The sequence below is a fragment of the Protopterus annectens genome, chromosome 10.part0 (assembly GCF_019279795.1).
Source record: "Protopterus annectens isolate FY-2018-M chromosome 10.part0, PAN1.0, whole genome shotgun sequence".
Lineage (NCBI taxonomy): Eukaryota > Metazoa > Chordata > Ceratodontiformes > Protopteridae > Protopterus > Protopterus annectens.
In genome coordinates, this window is record NC_056744.1 from 960,676,140 (window position 1) to 960,693,816 (window position 17,677).

Consider the following 17,677-nt stretch of genomic DNA (forward strand, 5'->3'; position numbering starts at 1 on the left):
GAGAAAAGCTCCAACAGAAAATAGAAATTTTACATATTGAATACATATAGAAATACATTCATCAGTACCACAGATTACTGCATTACAGTGTCACACATTACATTCATCAGTACCACACATTATTGTGTTAGTGTCCTACATTAAACTGTGGCAAGTGAAATACATAGAAATACATTCATCAGAGGGATACATTCATAATTACATATTATATACATAACAGTGCAATAGTTACATAGATGAAATGTTTTACTAGTTATATTTGTATAGTGATGTACCAAGAGGAGAAGATAAAGTAGTAAGTTTGTTTATTGATGGGAAGGAAGAGAGAAGAGAAGTAGAAGGTTCTATAATCAGGGTGTGTGGGGAGATGCAGGGAGGCATGCCCCCCCTGACAGGAGCAGCCTTAGGTCAACTGGTGCCCTAGGTAAAAGGGCTCCACGGTGCCCCCCAACACACCACCCGGTGCCCCCATCCTGGTCTACCTACAAGAAATAAATACTGAAAAAGTGCCCCTGCTAGACCGGTGTCCTAGGCTATGCCCCCTGAAAAAAAATAGATTTTGTTTTTTCTAATCTTAGTGATTCGAAGTAGGGTATATTTGAATCTTTCCAATTCAAACTGTTCTACGTGTAAGGCAGGCACTCAAAGTTTTGATACTTTGAGCTTCTGTCACAGACTCATCTGAGGAAGGTCAGTGTTTGGTCCAGGGTAATGCCCAGATACTTTTGAGTGATGTCACAATTGTTACCTGCATCTTTAATTAGGTGTGATGAGGAATTAGCTATTTTTTTTTACATATCTCAAGCACCATACTTGTTAATTTGTAAGTATTAATAGTTAGTATGTTTTTACTCAATGAGTTTCAAACGGCAGATGAATCAATTTGTAGATTTATTCTGGGCTTTCAGTAGTACTAAGTCATCAGTGTGCACTATAAAATTTATGACAGGTAGGCATGATGGAAAGCATAAATAAAATGTGAGAATAAAATGGTCTAAGTAGAGAGCCCCCCTGATGGCAATGCCAAGGTCTGAGCTGCTACTGAAATGTAAATGTTTTATGATAGGGGTAGCTATCAAACTACTGCAATACCTCAGGAGCAAAACCAAAGCCTTTTAGCTTACGCATAAGCAAACTGTACTAACCATTTTCAAATACATCACTTAAGTTCTGAAAAATTGCTCCTGTCTGTTCACGTTTTTCATTATGAAGATAGATCTGTTCAGTTACTCTTTTTGTAAGGAAGTGTTGGTATTTTATTTTGGTCTGAAGCTACGTTATCTATCAGTGATTATATTATATCTGGTAATGTATTCCAAGATTTGATCACATTCTAGTTTCTCAAGGATTTTCACTAGTGGAAAAACATTATGACACTTTTAGGAGTAAAGGTAAGGTGGAAAATGTGAGTGAGAGGTCCTGTTAGAAAAAATTGTCTGATTTCCAGCAGTCTAGGATAAAAGTAGTAATACTTTATTTGGCACCGTAGGTATGGAAGAAATGTGATCTCTATGATCATGTAAGGTGTTCTTTATATTGATCACTGCTGCAGTAGCCTTAGCCACATGGGTTATATCCTGCCAAGCTTCCAAAGCTTTAGGGCACCTTCCATTCACCCACACTGTCAAGCAGCTTGAGATGAGCAGAGTAAAATACAAGTCTGAGTGTGAGGCCATTCAAAGCTTTATTGCTGCCAAGGAGTATGCTCCTCTGAGGCTTTTGAGGATCAATGCTCAACTTGTGCTGTCCTTTTCTGAGCAGATAAATTCCCTTTCGGGGAACAAAAACTTCCATTTTCTTATATTTACTGATAGTTTACTATTTTCCTCTTCAATAAATTTATTTCAAAACTAGGAGTCTTGTGTTTTAATGGACTGTCTCGAGACTGCAATATACTGTTAAAATGAACACTTGTTTTTTCTGTCATAGGTTCATAGGTTGGTACTAGGCTATCGGCCCTAGGGCCTATACAAGCCTAGCCATAACAATTCCCTGGATATTTCTTGCCACAATACTTACTTCCCTGGACCCCTGTCTAGCAGGGTGACTGATATGATCCCCAGGGTGAATTTCCTATCTCCTATCCAATCATAAAGGTTCCTTTTAAAGAGGGCCAAGGAGGCGCTCTGCTTGACATGTATGGGCAGTCTATTCCAGAGTATGTGGAGTCTCTGGGTCAGGAACCTATCCCTCCAGCATGTTTTGTTCATTGTGATGACAAGGTTTAGATCCCTGGAGTGTGTGGCTCTGAGGGATTGGGATTTCTTTAAGTGGAGCATGTCCAGCAGCTCAGCTTTTGACATGGCATTGTATGTTAAGCAGAGATCACCTCTGAGTAAACGATATGCCACAGAGTATAGCTGGAGTTTTTTTAGATGATCAGCATAGGGCATCTGCTTTAGGCCTGTGATTCTTTTAGTGAGGTATTTCTGTGGCCTTTCCAGCTGTTGCAGATGTCTTGTGAAGTACATACCAAACAGGGCATTGTACTCTACAATGGGTCTAATGAGGGATGAGTACAGTGGGACAATGACCTCCTTTTTTCTGGATGAAAAGTACTTAGTGATGAGGTGTGCCACATAGAATGATTTCCTGACTGTTGTGACGATGTGAATATCAAAGGTGAGACCACTGTCCACCTGTGTCCATAAGTCTCTCATCACACTTTGGGTGTTTAGTGTACTGCCATCTATTTGGTAATTCATGGGTACATGTTTTTTTTCCAAAGGGGATAACTGTACATTTCTTGGCATTAAGCTTGAGCTCATGGCTTTGGCACCAAGCATCTGTTTCTCTAAGGCCCTTTTGTAGAATAACTACATAATTTGGGGATTCAATAATGGCTCCCAGTTTGCAGTCATCTGTGAACTTTGTTAGCCAGAGTCCCTTAGCATTGGCCTGTAATTCAGAGAAGTAGATGCCAAACAAGAGCGGTCCCAGGACTGAACCCTGAGGTACTCCACTTGTCACTTGTCTGGAGCTGGATTTGGAGTTGGCTACTTTTACCATCTGGGTTCTGTCAGTAAGCCAGTTGGCAACTCATCGAGTGACGTAGGGAATTATGCCCAGCTTAGTAAGTTTATCTATGATTCCAGAGTAGGGGATGGTGTTGAAGGCTTTGGTGAGGTCCAGATAGGCTGTGTGGACTGCCTTACCCACATCCACAGCTCTGAAGACTGATTCAAAGAAGTCATTCAGGTTCGAGAGACAAGATCAGCCCTTCACGAACCCAAACCGGGTGGGGTCCAGTGTTTGAAGGTTGCCAATGTCTTTGTTTATAAGTTCCATGATAATGCGTTCCATGCCCTTGCAGATCAGGCTCGTCAGACTAATGGGACAGTAGTTCCTGGGATCCAAGGTGGATCCCCCTTTGTGGAGTGGGATAACTGTAGCTGTGCGCCACTCAGTGGGCATGAAGCCTGAGGTCAGGCTATGATTAAACATGACACTTAGGTGAGGTGCCAGTTCATTTTGTAGTTCATGTAGTACACATCCTGGGATGTCATCTGGTCCCATGGATGCTGTATTCTTAGCTTTAGAGAGTGTGATTTCTACCTGTGTGGCCGTGATTACCAGAATATGGCAATCTTTTGGTACTGAGATGGGCCCTTTAGGGGGTGAGAGGAGGGTGAAGTTGGCACTAAATCAATCTGCCAGGATATTGGCAATATCCTTGGGATCAGTATATTTAATGCCATTCTGTTGTAGCTCAGAGCAGATCTGAGCATTGCCATTAAGATTCTTGACTTAACTATAGAATGCCTTCTGGTTGTCTTTGGAATCTTTGGAGGATTTTATGAGGGATCCCAGCTTCATACTGAAGCTGGTAAGGGATTTTTTTCATCCTTGGATTTTCCTCTTTTCTGCAACAGTTTCTTCCTTCTGTTGTATAGTTTGTTTAAGGCAGGGGACCACCACATTGGCTTCCTTTTTTGGAGGAGAGCATCTTGGTTCTATTTGGGATGGCACGATTCATGCACAAGTGGATGTGCTCGTACACTGTCTTAGTGTAGGATTTAGCAGTCGAACTTTCAGATCCCGTCTACATGGGTGTCATGAAGTTTGTCACTTCTGACTTCAGTAGCATGAAGTTGGCTTTGGGGAAATTTTTTATGGAGGTTTCCTTACTGGGGGTGGGATGTGGATATCAAGGGTGATTGGCTTATGGTCAGACCTGACCAATAAGAGGGTGACCACTGGTGTGGAGCATCTATCTCCCATGTTGGTAATGACCAGGTCTAGGATACTGGAGCCCCTGGTGGGACAATGGATTAGTTGATCCAGGGTGTTGGAATTTATGAATTCCAAGAACCGTTGGGATTAGGTGTTGGTACCCGAGTAGTTTTCCCAGTTAATGGCAGGGTAGTTGAAATCACCCAGTATTAGGGTGTTTGGTTGTATCTTAATATTTTCCAGTATGTTTAGAAAGGTGTAGTGAGAATCTTGGGGTATGGTGGGGGATCTGTAGCAAGCTACAATTTGAATTGCAGTCTTACCTAGTGTTAGTTGTACCTGGAGAATTTCAGATGCATTGTGTTGGGCAACTAGCCTGGAGGTGTGAATATTCTTGGTGAATATGGACACTCCTCCACCTTTAGTGTTTTGGTCTTGGTTTGGTGGCCAAAAAGTGTAAGAGTTGTAGCCTGATATTGAAGGGGTGCTCTCTGGAGCCTTGAACCAGGTCTCAGTTACTGCACAAATATCAATGTCCTCCATTTTTAGGAGTGCCTCATGAGAGTGCATTTTGAGGTTTAGACTTCTAGCATTGAGTAGCATTACGTTCAGATTTTGCATGCTTGTATCTGTTACAGTGGTGGATTTGTTCTTTGAAGCTTGCTTAAAAAAGGCAATATAGGGGTGGCAAGAGCTTTAACCAGTAACCTGAATCCCAGGGGTGACAGGTGCAGACCATCTCTGGCAAAGCATCGTGGTTTGTCGATCATGTCTTCCCAGGCAGACAGATACTGGATCCCCTTTGAATGACACCAGAAGCTTAGCCAATTGTTGTAGTCAATCATTTTGTCCTTATACTGTAGTATTATTCTGGGCGAAGGCAGGATGCTACTCAGGGCTCGGGTCATACCTGTCTGGGACAGATTTTTAAAGTAGTGTAAACTAACTGATAAGATATTTTCTGTAGAGAAATTGTGTTTACTTTTCCTTTGTGGGGCTGCTATACTGTTTGAAAATGCTTTTTTTCTGTCAAAAAAGTAACTTTTGTGGACTGGCCATTTTACCTGCATTTGCTGCTTGTCTTCCCTGGGAAAGAGGCACTGTTTTTGGCTTGGCCATGGAACAGCTTGCCAGTCCCACAGTAGTTCCTTCTTTAAGCCACAAAAAGAATAAGTTAAGCAAACAGCCTTTGCCACCACAGCAGGGTAGCAAATTTCCTCAGCCACAGTTGGGTGATTCTGCTGTGGCCATTTGTTGTACCTCAGACCACTCATCCTTTATCCTGAATCCCTCTGGTGTAGCACTTACAGCCACTATGGACCAGGGTTAGTCATGTCCTCTACAGCTGTTGGAGTCCCTTCAGTGGGCAACAGATAGCCTCTCTTGTCAGATGTGAGAGAGGGAATAGCGAAGGTTTCCCAGTTGTATCAGAATGTTGTGCCCATCCCTGGAAAGCAGCGGCTGACATTAGTAACATGGTTGGCCCATTTTTTTCTGTCAAAAAAAAAAAACAGAAAACTGGATATATATCTACCCCTTTTCAAATTTCTTTGAATAAGAGTAGTTAACTGGGAGTGGATCAGGGTTTAATTCAGGCTATTGACCCTCTTTTCCTGAAATGATTTAAGATTCTGAATTTGAAAAGAAAATGCAGGGATGGATTCATGGTTTGGTCCCCAGATTTCTGACTCAGACTCAGAGGAGAACTCATTTTCTGGTTCTTCATGTGGGGGGTTCTCTTTCTCTGAGACAATTGCTAGAATGTGCATTGTTTTCAGTGAGTGAACACTGGGGTTTCTCAGTCCCTTAGAAAATACTATGAGCTTTACAGAATGATTTTCCAGAACCTATCCCTATTCCCTCCTGTCCTGTCTTGTCTGCTTTAAAGGATGTATATCTTACTGATTGCAATTTTACTGATAGTCAACCATCTGTCCTAAAAAAGGCAGATAGGATGTACAGTCAGTCTTTTAAATTTGTATACATTATTCCCAAACTTGATCCAGCAGCTCTAGTTTTAGTTGACTCCAGTGTTGCTAAACACATAGTTAATGCCAATCCTGCTCTTTCTAATAAGGATGGGGAAATTATTGCTAGGTAGGGGGGAAAGTGTATACTTCTGTAACTTTGATTTTCAGAATTTTAAATTGTCAGGCTTATGTGTTAAAGTTTGTTCTGACATATTATGAAAATATGAGGAATGCTTTATTTAAAACGTCTTCATGTGAAGAAAAAAATTGCTTTAAATAACCTAGTTTCTTCTACTGCACAGGTGTGCATGATTCTGTTGATAATTCTGCCAGGTATATGGCCACTGGTACTGTTTTAAGGAGATTTGCTTGGCTGCATTCTCAGAACCTCCCAGATGATGTAAAAATTAGATTTTAAATTCTCCTTTAAATAGACTTTTAGTGTTTGGACCCTCTGCTGCAGAGGTGATAAAAAAGTGTGATGAAAGGGTCAAACTGATCCAGGGAATCTCTCAGATACCAAATTGTCCAAGGGATTTTCTTTCCCCTCACCCAGTTTTGTCAAAAAAAAAAAAAACAGAAATTCAGGTAAACAGATGTTTAAGAAGAAGTGGTAAGAGGCCAGTCACACAAGTCTGAATAGACTGCTTAAGAGACCTGTAAGCCCCTACCACCCAGACTGCTATCCTCTTCCAGAAAGTTTGAATCTCCATTTTTCTCTTTAGCAACAGATTGTTTCAAACAAACAGGTTCTAAAAAACATTCATTAAGGTTACAGATGGCAGTGTGTGGAAATGTCTCCTTTCTATTGGGTCATTCCTCATCCTGCAGATCAGATTCTTTTGTTTCCACCTGTTCTTTGTCACATGGTGTCCCAAGGCATGATTGTCGTTAAGGAGATAAATGAACTGGAGGTATGCTCTTTAGAAAAGAGAAGAAGCAAACTACACTGAAATAAACAGAATCCATGGGAAAGTACAGTTGTGTACATTTCCATAAATGTAGATGCTCAAGTGTATTCACTGTTGTAGTCATCACCTGTGGGTTATCCCTACTGTGGTAGCCCTCGGTCGGCCCGAATACCAGAGTCAATGTTTTTGTGCACCGGCTGATGTCACCTGTAGTCTGACGTCAGGTCATCAGTGCTATAAAGCAAGGCAGCCGATGTCATTACATCAGTTTTTCTTGCCCTAACCCATCAGAAGCACAAAGGGAAAAAGGAAAGGTGGTCCTGGTGGCTAAAAGTCAGCTTGGGAAGTTTATGTCCCCCAGGGGAAGATGTTAAATGGGGGATGGAGGGAGGGAAACCAAGACTGCAACAGTGAATACACTCGAACATCTACATTTATGGCAAATGCACACAACTGTACTATGTTCTTCGTGTTTCACTGTTGCAGTCATCGCCTGTGGGAGGATTCCCAAAGCTGTGGAAAGGGGTGGAAGGACATGTTGAGTCCTAGGTATGAGTCAGGAGGCCTTGCAGAACTGCAGAGGCAAAGCCTGCCCTAGACTTAGAGAAGAGAGGTAGGTAGTGATGCTTTGTAAAGGTATGGACAGAGGTCCAGGTGGCCGCTTCCAAGATGTCCCTGGTGGGTACTCCTCTGAGAAAGGCAGTGGAAGTGGAAGTTTCCCTAGTGGAATGGGAACGGATTAGGGGTGGGTTTCCCATATAGTCTGTAGCAGAAATGGATACAGTGTGAAATCCATTTGGAAATGGTTTGTTTGGAGATGGGCTTCCCCTCTGCCCCTGGGGCAAAGGTTACAAGTAGTTGGTCTGGTTTTCTGAATGGCTTAGTGCAGTCCAGATAGCATCTGAGTTGTCTGTGCATGTCTAGTGAGTGTAGAATCATTTCCCCCTTGTTTTCAGGGTTGGGAAGGTGTACTGCCTGGTTAAGGGTCACATCAGATATCACTTTGGGCATAAAGGAGAGGTTAGTCCTCAGGGAGACTCTGTCTGCATGGAAAATGAAGAAGGGCTTGACAGCCATAAGCGCTTGAAGTTCTGAAACCCTTATGGCTGAGGTGATAGCTAGTAGGAAGGCAGTCTTCCATGAGAGGTATTTCCATTCTGTAGAAGTGGCCAGTTCGAAAGGAGGCAAGGTTAGTTTTTCTAGCACATAATTCAGGCCCCAGGGTGGCATGGGAGGCCTTCTGGGAGGTTTGATATTAGAAGCCCCCCTGAGGAATTGCTTAATCAAAGGATGAGAGAGAAGGGGTGATACTAAATCATAATGGGCAGAAATGGCCGAGGTATGAATTTTAATAGAGGAGAAAGAGAGGATACTATTGAGCAACTCTGCTGTATAATCCAGGATGAGAGGGATGGAATGTTGGGAGATACTGCCCCCTTTGGATTGTTTCCAGGAGCAGAATCTTTTCCATTTTCCTGTGTAAGATTTCTAATGCTGTGCCTTCTGGCCTCTGTGATTATGTTTAGGACCTGTTTACTTAACAGGGACTCCTTGTTAGCTTTTAGTGTATAAGCCATGCTGAAAGGTTGAGAGTCTGTAGGTCTGGGTGCAGTACCTTCCCCTCTCCTGGGTCAAGATGTCTAAGATTAGGGGAAGCTGCTTTGGGGGCTGTAAGGTCAGGCTGTGTAATAGGGGGCTTCGAAGCTATCTGGGCCAATCTGGAGCAATGAGGATGGCCTTTGGTCTCTCCTCTTTTATTTTGATCATAACCTTGGGGATAAGGGGCAGAAGAGGGTACGCGTACACAAAGAGGGAGTTCCAGGGGAAGGTCTAGGCATCCACCTTCCACTCTAGGAGGTGATACTCCCTGATACAGAACTTTTGCAGCTGGGGGTTGAGGTGCGAAGCAAAGAGATCCACTTCTGGAGTCCCCCACTCCTGAGTGATTTGCAGAAACATTTCCCTGTGGAGCTGCCATTCGTGGAGGTCCAGTAAGTTTCTGCTTAGGTGGTCTGCCAGTGTGTTGTTGACCCCTAGTAGGTATTGGACAATTAGGTTTAGCCCCATGGTGGTGGCTGTAAGCCACAGACTCATGGCTAACCTGCACAGGGGGTAAGATTAGGTGCCCCCTGCTTGTTGATAAACCACATCACTGTGGTGTTGTCTGTTTTTATAAAGAGAACTCCTGGCCTGAGATGTGGTTGGAAGGAAGTCAGAGCCTTTTGCACTGCCATCATTTCTTTCTGAATTATGTGCAAGTGAAGTTGCTGGGCATTCCAAAGGCCTTGGGTGCACCTGCCTGTTAGGTGAGCACCCAAAGCAATGTCTGAGGCATTGGTGGTGATGGTCTGGCTGGAAGGGTGGATAATGAAGGGAAGACCTTTGTTCATGGCACAGGCCTCTGCCCACCAGAGAAATTCAGCCCTTATACATGGGATGAGAGGGAGGGTGGTGTCTAGGGACTGAGAGTACTGACACCAAAGTTTCTTTAAGTACCACTGAAGTTTTCTCATGTGAAGCCTGGTGAGAGGGATAAGAAAGATGCAAGATGCCATGTATCCCAGGACTTGCAGGAACTTCCTCGCAGTGAGGTGATGTCTGGAAGCCAGCTGGGTGAAGTAGAGAGGCAGGAAGCTCTGCTTTTCTGGGAATAGGAAGGCCATTTGGGATGCTGTGTCTAGCACAGCTCCCAGGAAAATAATTTTGCTGGTGGGGTTTTGTTTTGATTTCTTCTCGTTGATGGCGAACCCTAGGAAAGTTAAGAGTGATTTGACAAAGAGAAGGTCCTGGAACCTAGGGACGTTAGGAGTGATTTGACAAAGAAAAGATCTTGGAGCAATATTTCTTTGCACTCTGCCTGAATGAGGTAGTCATCCAGGTAAGGATACATCTGTATACTTCTCTTTCTGCAGAATGCTATAGCCAGGGCCATGCATTTGGTGAATACTCTGGGAGCAGTAGATAAGCCAAAGGGCAGCGCAGAGAACTGAAAGTGCTGAGAGCCTGCTCTGAAGCACAGGAAGTTTTTGCACATTTCCCTGATGGGGCTATGGAGGTAGGCATCTTTTAGATCTAGTATAACTAGCCAGGCATTTTTTGTTAGCATAGGCAGGAGCTGCTGCAAAGTTAGCATTTTGAATTTGGGGACCACCAGGGAGGTGTTCAGTTTAAATAGATCCAGGACAGGGTGCCAAGTGCCCTCTTTTCTGGGAACAAGGAATAGTCTGGAATAAAAACCTTTTCCAGTTTGATCTTGGGGGACAGGTTCTACTGTTCCCTAGGATATGAGAGTTTGGACCTGTTTCAATGCCTCTGCCCACTGGTTTGGGGGAAGTTTTGGGTACCCTCTTGGAATTGGGAGTTCGCTGAAAGAGAATTTGTATCCCTGAGAAATTATTTTTAAGACCCATTGGTCCTTGGTTATTGAAACCCAATTGTCTTAGAAGAGAGTTAGCCTTCATCCTAGTTTTTGATGAGTGAAGGGAGGGCAGGGGGGGGGGGGGAGTCATTGTAAGTGCTTGCTATAGAAGGTTGACTTAGAACTCCCTGACTTAGAGACGGAAGTGGTCCATTGTTTGCTTCTTTGCTGGTCCTGGGATAGGGACCTGGATGGCCTGTCCCTGTGGGGCTTACCTTGGCCCTGTCTGCTAGGTGCAGGGAAGGCCCAGTGCTTAGAAGGAAAGTTCCTGCTGAATGTGGGAGATTGAACTTGAAAGAAATATTTTACTGTTTGCATAGATTTTGGTTTGTCTTCCATTTTTTTAAGCACTTCTTCTGCTTTTGCCCCAAACAGATACTCCTTATCTAGGGGTGCATCAATAAGTTTAAACTTGACATGATCAGGGAGAGGTTGTTCCTTCAACCATGAATGTCTTCTAATAACAGGTCCTGTTACTGCTGTCCTGCTAGAGGCTTCTAGAGCATCATATCCACATTGTAATGAGTGTTTGGCCACTAGACAAGCAGAATACAGTAAATCTGCAAGCTCTTTAGAGTTGGCCCAGTCAGGAGAGGTAGCAATATTCTGTTTTAATTGTTCCAAAGTGTGCTGTTGATATTTTGACATATGGAACTGACAATTGAGTGCTCTGATAGCTAAGGTAGCAGAGGTGTATACTTAGTTACCTTATCTGTCCAGAGCTCTGGAGTCTTTGTCAGAAGGAAGAGGATTCTTGGCAGAACTAGTCTTAGCTCCTTTGGGTCCCTGTGTAATGACCTCAGGGTCTGCAGCAGGATTCCAGTACAGGCATTTGTGAGAATCCGGTACGCTGTAGTACCTGTCAGGTTTACTTGGGGAAGGAGGTAGGGCATCTGGGATTAATCTGGATTCATGGAAAACATCATCCACCACTTCTAAAATAGGTGGGATGGCCATGGGTCTGTGTTGGGGCAGGTCCAGAAACTCTCTAAGTCTTTTCTTAGACTGTGGGAAGTCTTGAGATTTCCATTGAAAATCTTCCCTGAGGGAGTGAAGTGTTTCCCCAAAGGAGAGGTCCTCTGGAGGGGAGGCAGAATGGATGGATTCCTCTGCATTTGAATCTTCATAAACAGTTAAGGGATGTTGTTCCTCTTCAAAAGCAGAATAATCGGATTTCACAGACTCTTGGTCTGTCATAATTTCTGGAGAAGGATGCCTTTTCCTTTTAGGAGTAGGGCCCTGAGTGCTTCGGATAAGGGAGATGAAATCCTCTGGCATTTTAAGCATTTGTGTTTGGGGTTGGGGAGCAATAGCAAGATGGTGGCTAGAAGCATATTTCCTAGGAGTGGCCTGACTTCTAGGCCTGAGAGAATCTGTCTGTCTCTGAGAAGCGGTAGTCGGAAGCAAAGACATAATTTTTGGTCTAGAATCTAGAAACTAGTTGGGCATCAGGGGCTGCGAAAGCACCTTACTGAATTCCGGAGATCTGATGACTTGCTTAGAGGTAGCATTGTCAGAAGTCTTAGCCTTGTGTGGTATGTCTCTATCTCTTTCTTTACAGTTTTTCAGAATGTACACAGATTGTTGGCTGATGGACGCCATATCAGAATTAGAAGATGGAACACGAAAATAATTGTCTACAAAAAGAGCTCTACGGTGAATGGTTCTCGTATTAAAGAGGGCACAGAGCCACCAATGAGTGACACCATGGTCTGGGCCTAAACAAGTGATGCAGTAAGAATGAAAGTCTCAGTGTGGGATCTGCTTTCCACAGGCGAGACAATTGTTAACTTTTTAGGACATCGGTTAGTGCAAGAAAAAAGGGTCTCCAATGGGGTACTTAGCTTTAGATGTTTTCTGCTGAAATTTAACTTCTGGTAGCAACCGACTGGCACTTGTGCGAACTGCTTCTGCTACAGGCTCCACGGCAAGAAAGACTGATGTAATGATGTCGGCTGCCTTGCTTTATGGCATTGATGACCTGACGTCAGACTACAGGCAATGGCAGCGGGTGCACAAAAACATTGACTCTGGTATTTGGGCTGACCGAGGGCTACCACAGCAGGGATAACCCACAGGAGATGACTGCAACAGTGAAACATGAAGAAAATCAAAACATACATAATAATGTTCAGGAGTGATATTTCTGAGAAGGCATGTGTGAGAAATGTATGTAATGTTAAACTGAATAATTGTAAAGACAAAAACATATCTCTACAATGTACAAAATAAAAAAAAAAGTGTTGCATGGTTTCGCTTCTTTTTTATAACTGAATATTTAGTCACATCACTATACTATGTGTGAAGTTATTAAAGATGTTTAAAAAATGTGGACCTCCTCTTACCACAAACAATGCATCTGTAGAAAACATTGTAAGTAACTCAGCATTTTGAATATATCATTGGAAACTGAATACATGTAAGAGCATAGTAAAATAGACAAGACTGCATAAAACTTACATTTCATGATGAAATGTTTAATTTAAGGCTGTATCTTCAGGGAGTAAGCTGCTGATTTAATGAGTTATATGCCATATCAAAAATGAAGGGATGAACAAATGAGAACCGGTGCAGTTATTTTAACTTTTTTTCTGCTTTTTCCTGGTTAGAGGTCGCCACAGTGGAACTCCGGTCTGCTAATGATTGGCAGTAGATTTTTATAGTGCCGAGTTGCCAGCCCGACGCCCAACCTTCAACAAAGGCACGCCCATTCACGCATGTCTTTCGAACGCCACTTGACCGCGGGGAGGACATGCAGACTCCACACAGAAGGCACTCCAGCCGAGAATCGAACAAAGGAACCTCTTGCTGTGAGGCAACAATGCTACCACTGCATCACCGCGGCTTTTTTTTAACTGACAGGTACAATTCATTTATAACTAGGAAAAAGAGTGAAAGACCAAGGTCAAAGAGCACTGCACTGGCATAAATGGGAAACTACTGCCTTTTGTTGCAGTCTTTTTCCTGGGAGCACTGCAACTGTAATATAAAACCAAAACTCCCAACCTGCCTAACTTAGCCCACTGTGAATGTCAGGCCATGGACAGCTCATTCTTACCTTTGTTAGGTTACATGAGGACTTTCCGATATATGCTACAAACACCACAACATCACACAAGAAAAAATGCTTAAAGTGTCTCACTGAATGCATGCAGAAAATTTACTTTATTTTATTATTGTTTGTTAACTGGGGTAGAACACTGAACCTAGTACACTTTTCACCCAAATAATCTACAAACAAGTATGCAATTTAACCAAATTTGACAAATGCACATTTATTACAGCTCTGTCTCACTACAACTAGAATTTATTAAGACTAATGCCCCTATATGTAGCAGTTACTTACTTCAATTACACCTTCATAAAATACTAAATGATTTAGCACCGTTAGAACAAGAAGGACTAAAATCTAACACAGCACCATGGCTGACAAAAGAAACCAAATGGCTCATGCTCCAAAGAAATAAAACATGGAAAGAATGGTATAGAACAAAACACAACATGCCTAACAAAATTTTAGATATCTCAGAAACCGTACCAAGATCCTTGCTAAATCTGACAAGAAATTATATTACAGTAATCTCCAACAAAAGCACCATAACAACCACATGCTTTTTGGTCCTGTCTAAATAAACTATGACACCCTGGCCCTACCACTACACCCTATCCTTCTACTTCAAGCAACAAAGAGTCCATTATTTTATCCAGTTAGTTCTATCACTAATCAATGACCACCTCACTTCACCCCTCCAGCTTCCACCTATTCTTGAGGTCACAGTCTCTCTACAGTCAGCAAATGTGGCTTATTGCTGAAATGCTCTATATCTGCTAATGCCAGTTCTAGGTACAGGCAATCCTGACATCATTTCTTTTACTTTCCCCCCCTTCTTTTTATTAACTATCATAAAGTCAGGGACAAATAATCTGCTTATAATGTTGCAGGCCACTGCAATTTTAAAAGCTGTATTTTTTCCTTCTCCCTCTTGTTTATTACCAGTCTTAAATTAGACTGAAAGTAAAGGAGCAATAAGCTGCCAAAGTAATCGAAGGCATGACACCTTCAGCTGATAATATACTTAGAATGTGGAGGACAGCTGCCCTCCCTAGAGCTATGTCACTGTTCCGTAGCTCACTATTGACCACTGTAACTGCAGTATGCATCAGAATAGGATTCCTGCTGAAAGGATGTGTTTTCTGAGGAGTGCAATGTTAATTCCTGTATCTGATTCTAAACTAAGTCAATGTACTTGCTTGCACATACATAAGTCAACACATAAGTATATTTAGGGCAAGTGTTCCTAAACAGGAATTTGTGTTAAATGACTAAAGTTAATGCTCAGGTCTCAGGTTTCAGAACCAAATTCCTGCATCCCCCATATCAGTTGCTGATATTCCCACTTTGACCAGATGCGATCACTGTATATAATTTAGCTAAACTGCGCATACAAATTCCCAACATGTCCCCCCCCCCCACACACACACACACACACACACACACACACACCCTCAGTTAGTCCTTGCTTGCTTGAATAGAGACAGGGAAATAAAAAGGATGATTTGTAACTAAAACTGATGATGGCCAAAAAGAAAAGAAATTGTATGTAGTATATGGAGTGCCATTGTTATGCTCAAATACATCCCATTTCAATGCTAGTACAGTGCAAGACCCAAACTAAACAACACTTAAGAAAGTTGCTGTGCTGTTAAAATTGCATCTCGTGCTATAGTAGTGCTGAATTGGGGTGTCATTTAGCTAATATTTCAGTGTAAATAGCAGCAGAATGTGAAATGGGTTAATTTCTGTCTGCTGTCTACATTACACTCACTAAAAATATATTTGAGAACCAGCTGCTTCCCTTGCACAGGTAATACTTGCCGAGTTTTTTTTTTCATTTAATTTTCCTGTAGCAGACAAATCTCTATGCACTACAAAGAATTATGATTGGATCTCTGACCATAAGTTAAAATGATGTGTTCTTGACATAGATGACAAGATTCACCTCTCAAGATTCGTTTTCAATATGTATTTCTTGGCATCTATGTCTTGAACATATAATAAGCAAGTTTTGGTCAGTGACTTGATCAAAATCCCCTATGTTGGAAATCCCTGAAAAATTTAAAAGGTGTATTATTTCTAGGCATCTATTCCACAGCTACCCAGACATTACTGAACAAAATCTATATTGTGACACAACAAAATATGCATTTGATCATCACTTTTCTGGTTTCATACATCAGTAGACATAAGTGAGTGCAAACTCAAAGTATTTCACATGAATAAAACCTATTATCTCTGTCAGTATCCTGTTAAAATACAATGAAAACTTAGTAGTCAGTGAGGTTTTCACAATCTTAACCTCTAAAAGAAAGCCAGGATATTCATATTTCAAGGTAATCACTCAGACTCTATAATTTTTCAAGACTTATATAAGATAAAATTTAAAGAAGCTGGCAGACACAGTGTCTGAGATGTACTCACCTATGATTGCAGCCCAGAAGCACCAGTTTGTCAGTTTTGATCCCATAATTGCCAAATGGAATGTCAGCCATCAAATAGCAAAAATGAGCTGCGTCTATCTGACCTTTACTTGCTAAAAAGAAAGAAAAATGTGAGCTTTATGAATCATATAGCAAAATATTTATTAAGAACTGATGAGAAGAAACACTAAGCACATGACAATATGACACAGAGGTTTAAGATGGTGAGCTGTAGTCTCTGTGGTGCAGGATTGGATTGCCTCCTCCCTCACTTGCCTGCTGTGTAACATTGATGTTCCTCCTGGGTATCCACTGACAAGTGACTGTGCATGTGTCCAGTGGGCCAGCTTGGTTAACAAATAGGTATTATTGGCTTCTTTGTTGTGGGTTGGTATACTGGCTAAGGTGTTTACCTCACATAGATTTTCTGATTATTGGCTAGGCATGGGATAGTATTCAGACTAATTTACCTAGTATTTACCTGTGAACTTTTTGTGTGTTAGAGATCGTATGCCAATGTCTGAACTTTAAATCCGTGGTAACAGTCATTTTAGTGTGAAATGTACACTCACCAGCAATATGAGAATGCCACATCAAGACAGGAAGATTTTGTAATAACATTACACTTTTAATTTTGTTTTTATTCATATACACATATGAGACCTTTTGTATTTGCATTTTTAATTCATGAAACCGGGCAATATAACATTAGCCATGCAGTAGCCATTATGTATACACATGGACTCTTAACAATTGTATTGATCTGTATAACTGTTGCTCTGAATAGTGCTTTTGATAAAATGTGTAATAAATGTTAAATGAACACACTGTAGTCCTGCCCATCCCCCAAACCCCCAACACATATGTGACTGCTGCTAAGCCAACTAACATTATGGACAGTGTGATGAAGGAAACAAAGCAAAAGTAAGGGAAGAAAAGAAGTAATATTTGTCATACAGAACTGTACTGCAAACTAGTAATCACTGCACAACAAATCATTAAATGGCATACATGATTTTCTGCAAAAATGACCAACAGTTTGTACAGCTCCACACGCATACACCACATGCAACAAGTTGCTGTCCACACATCCCAGCAAACAAAACAGCAGACATAGCTGGATGCTCATTAAAGTGCATCATAATAAGGGAAGGTCCATACAAACCTGCAAAAGAAAACATCAGACCTGTGCAAGGGCAGCTGCCTTTTTTAAAACATTTGTTGTGATAATTTTACAGATAGATAGATAAAGATGCATAAACAAGTATGTGCTGCAATTGGAGAATGGATTCAATCATAATTACCTAGAGGTACAGTTTCTTAACATATTTTGGTAATGTTTGCATATGATCTTTAATGTGCTATTCCTGTAGAAAAATGCAGTACAATTAAAGCATTTGACGTCTTCCCTGCAAAATCACATAATTCAGCTGCAATCATGTAAAGATTTAGATAACAGGACCACCCGCAGTGTTATGATACTTAAACAGCTGAAATTATATCAGTTCTGGGCCTCTTTCTGACAGCTGTTGTTAGTATATAAATATTCCTTTCAATACTTTCAAGTATGTTATTATAATGTTTTTTTCTTGCTATATTGTATTTATACTTGTCACCTGTGTTATATTTTACTACTTTTTATATTGCTAAGTTATACCCTGCTTTTCCCAGCCAGACTCTGAGAATGGTCCATCTGGATCAGTGTTCTAACCTGGTTAACAAATGGT

The 17,677-nt window shown here is 41.7% G+C and overlaps 1 protein-coding gene across 1 annotated transcript in view; it reads right to left on the reverse strand.

The window, feature by feature from the left end:
* LOC122813417 (protein transport protein Sec16B-like) overlaps positions 1–17,677 on the reverse strand; it is a 1,253,021-nt gene that overhangs the window by 480,237 nt on the left and 755,107 nt on the right. The window contains exon 14 of the mRNA XM_044085733.1: positions 15,952–16,063. Coding sequence (XP_043941668.1) covers positions 15,952–16,063 — 112 coding nt within the window. The remainder of the gene's footprint in view (positions 1–15,951; positions 16,064–17,677) is intronic.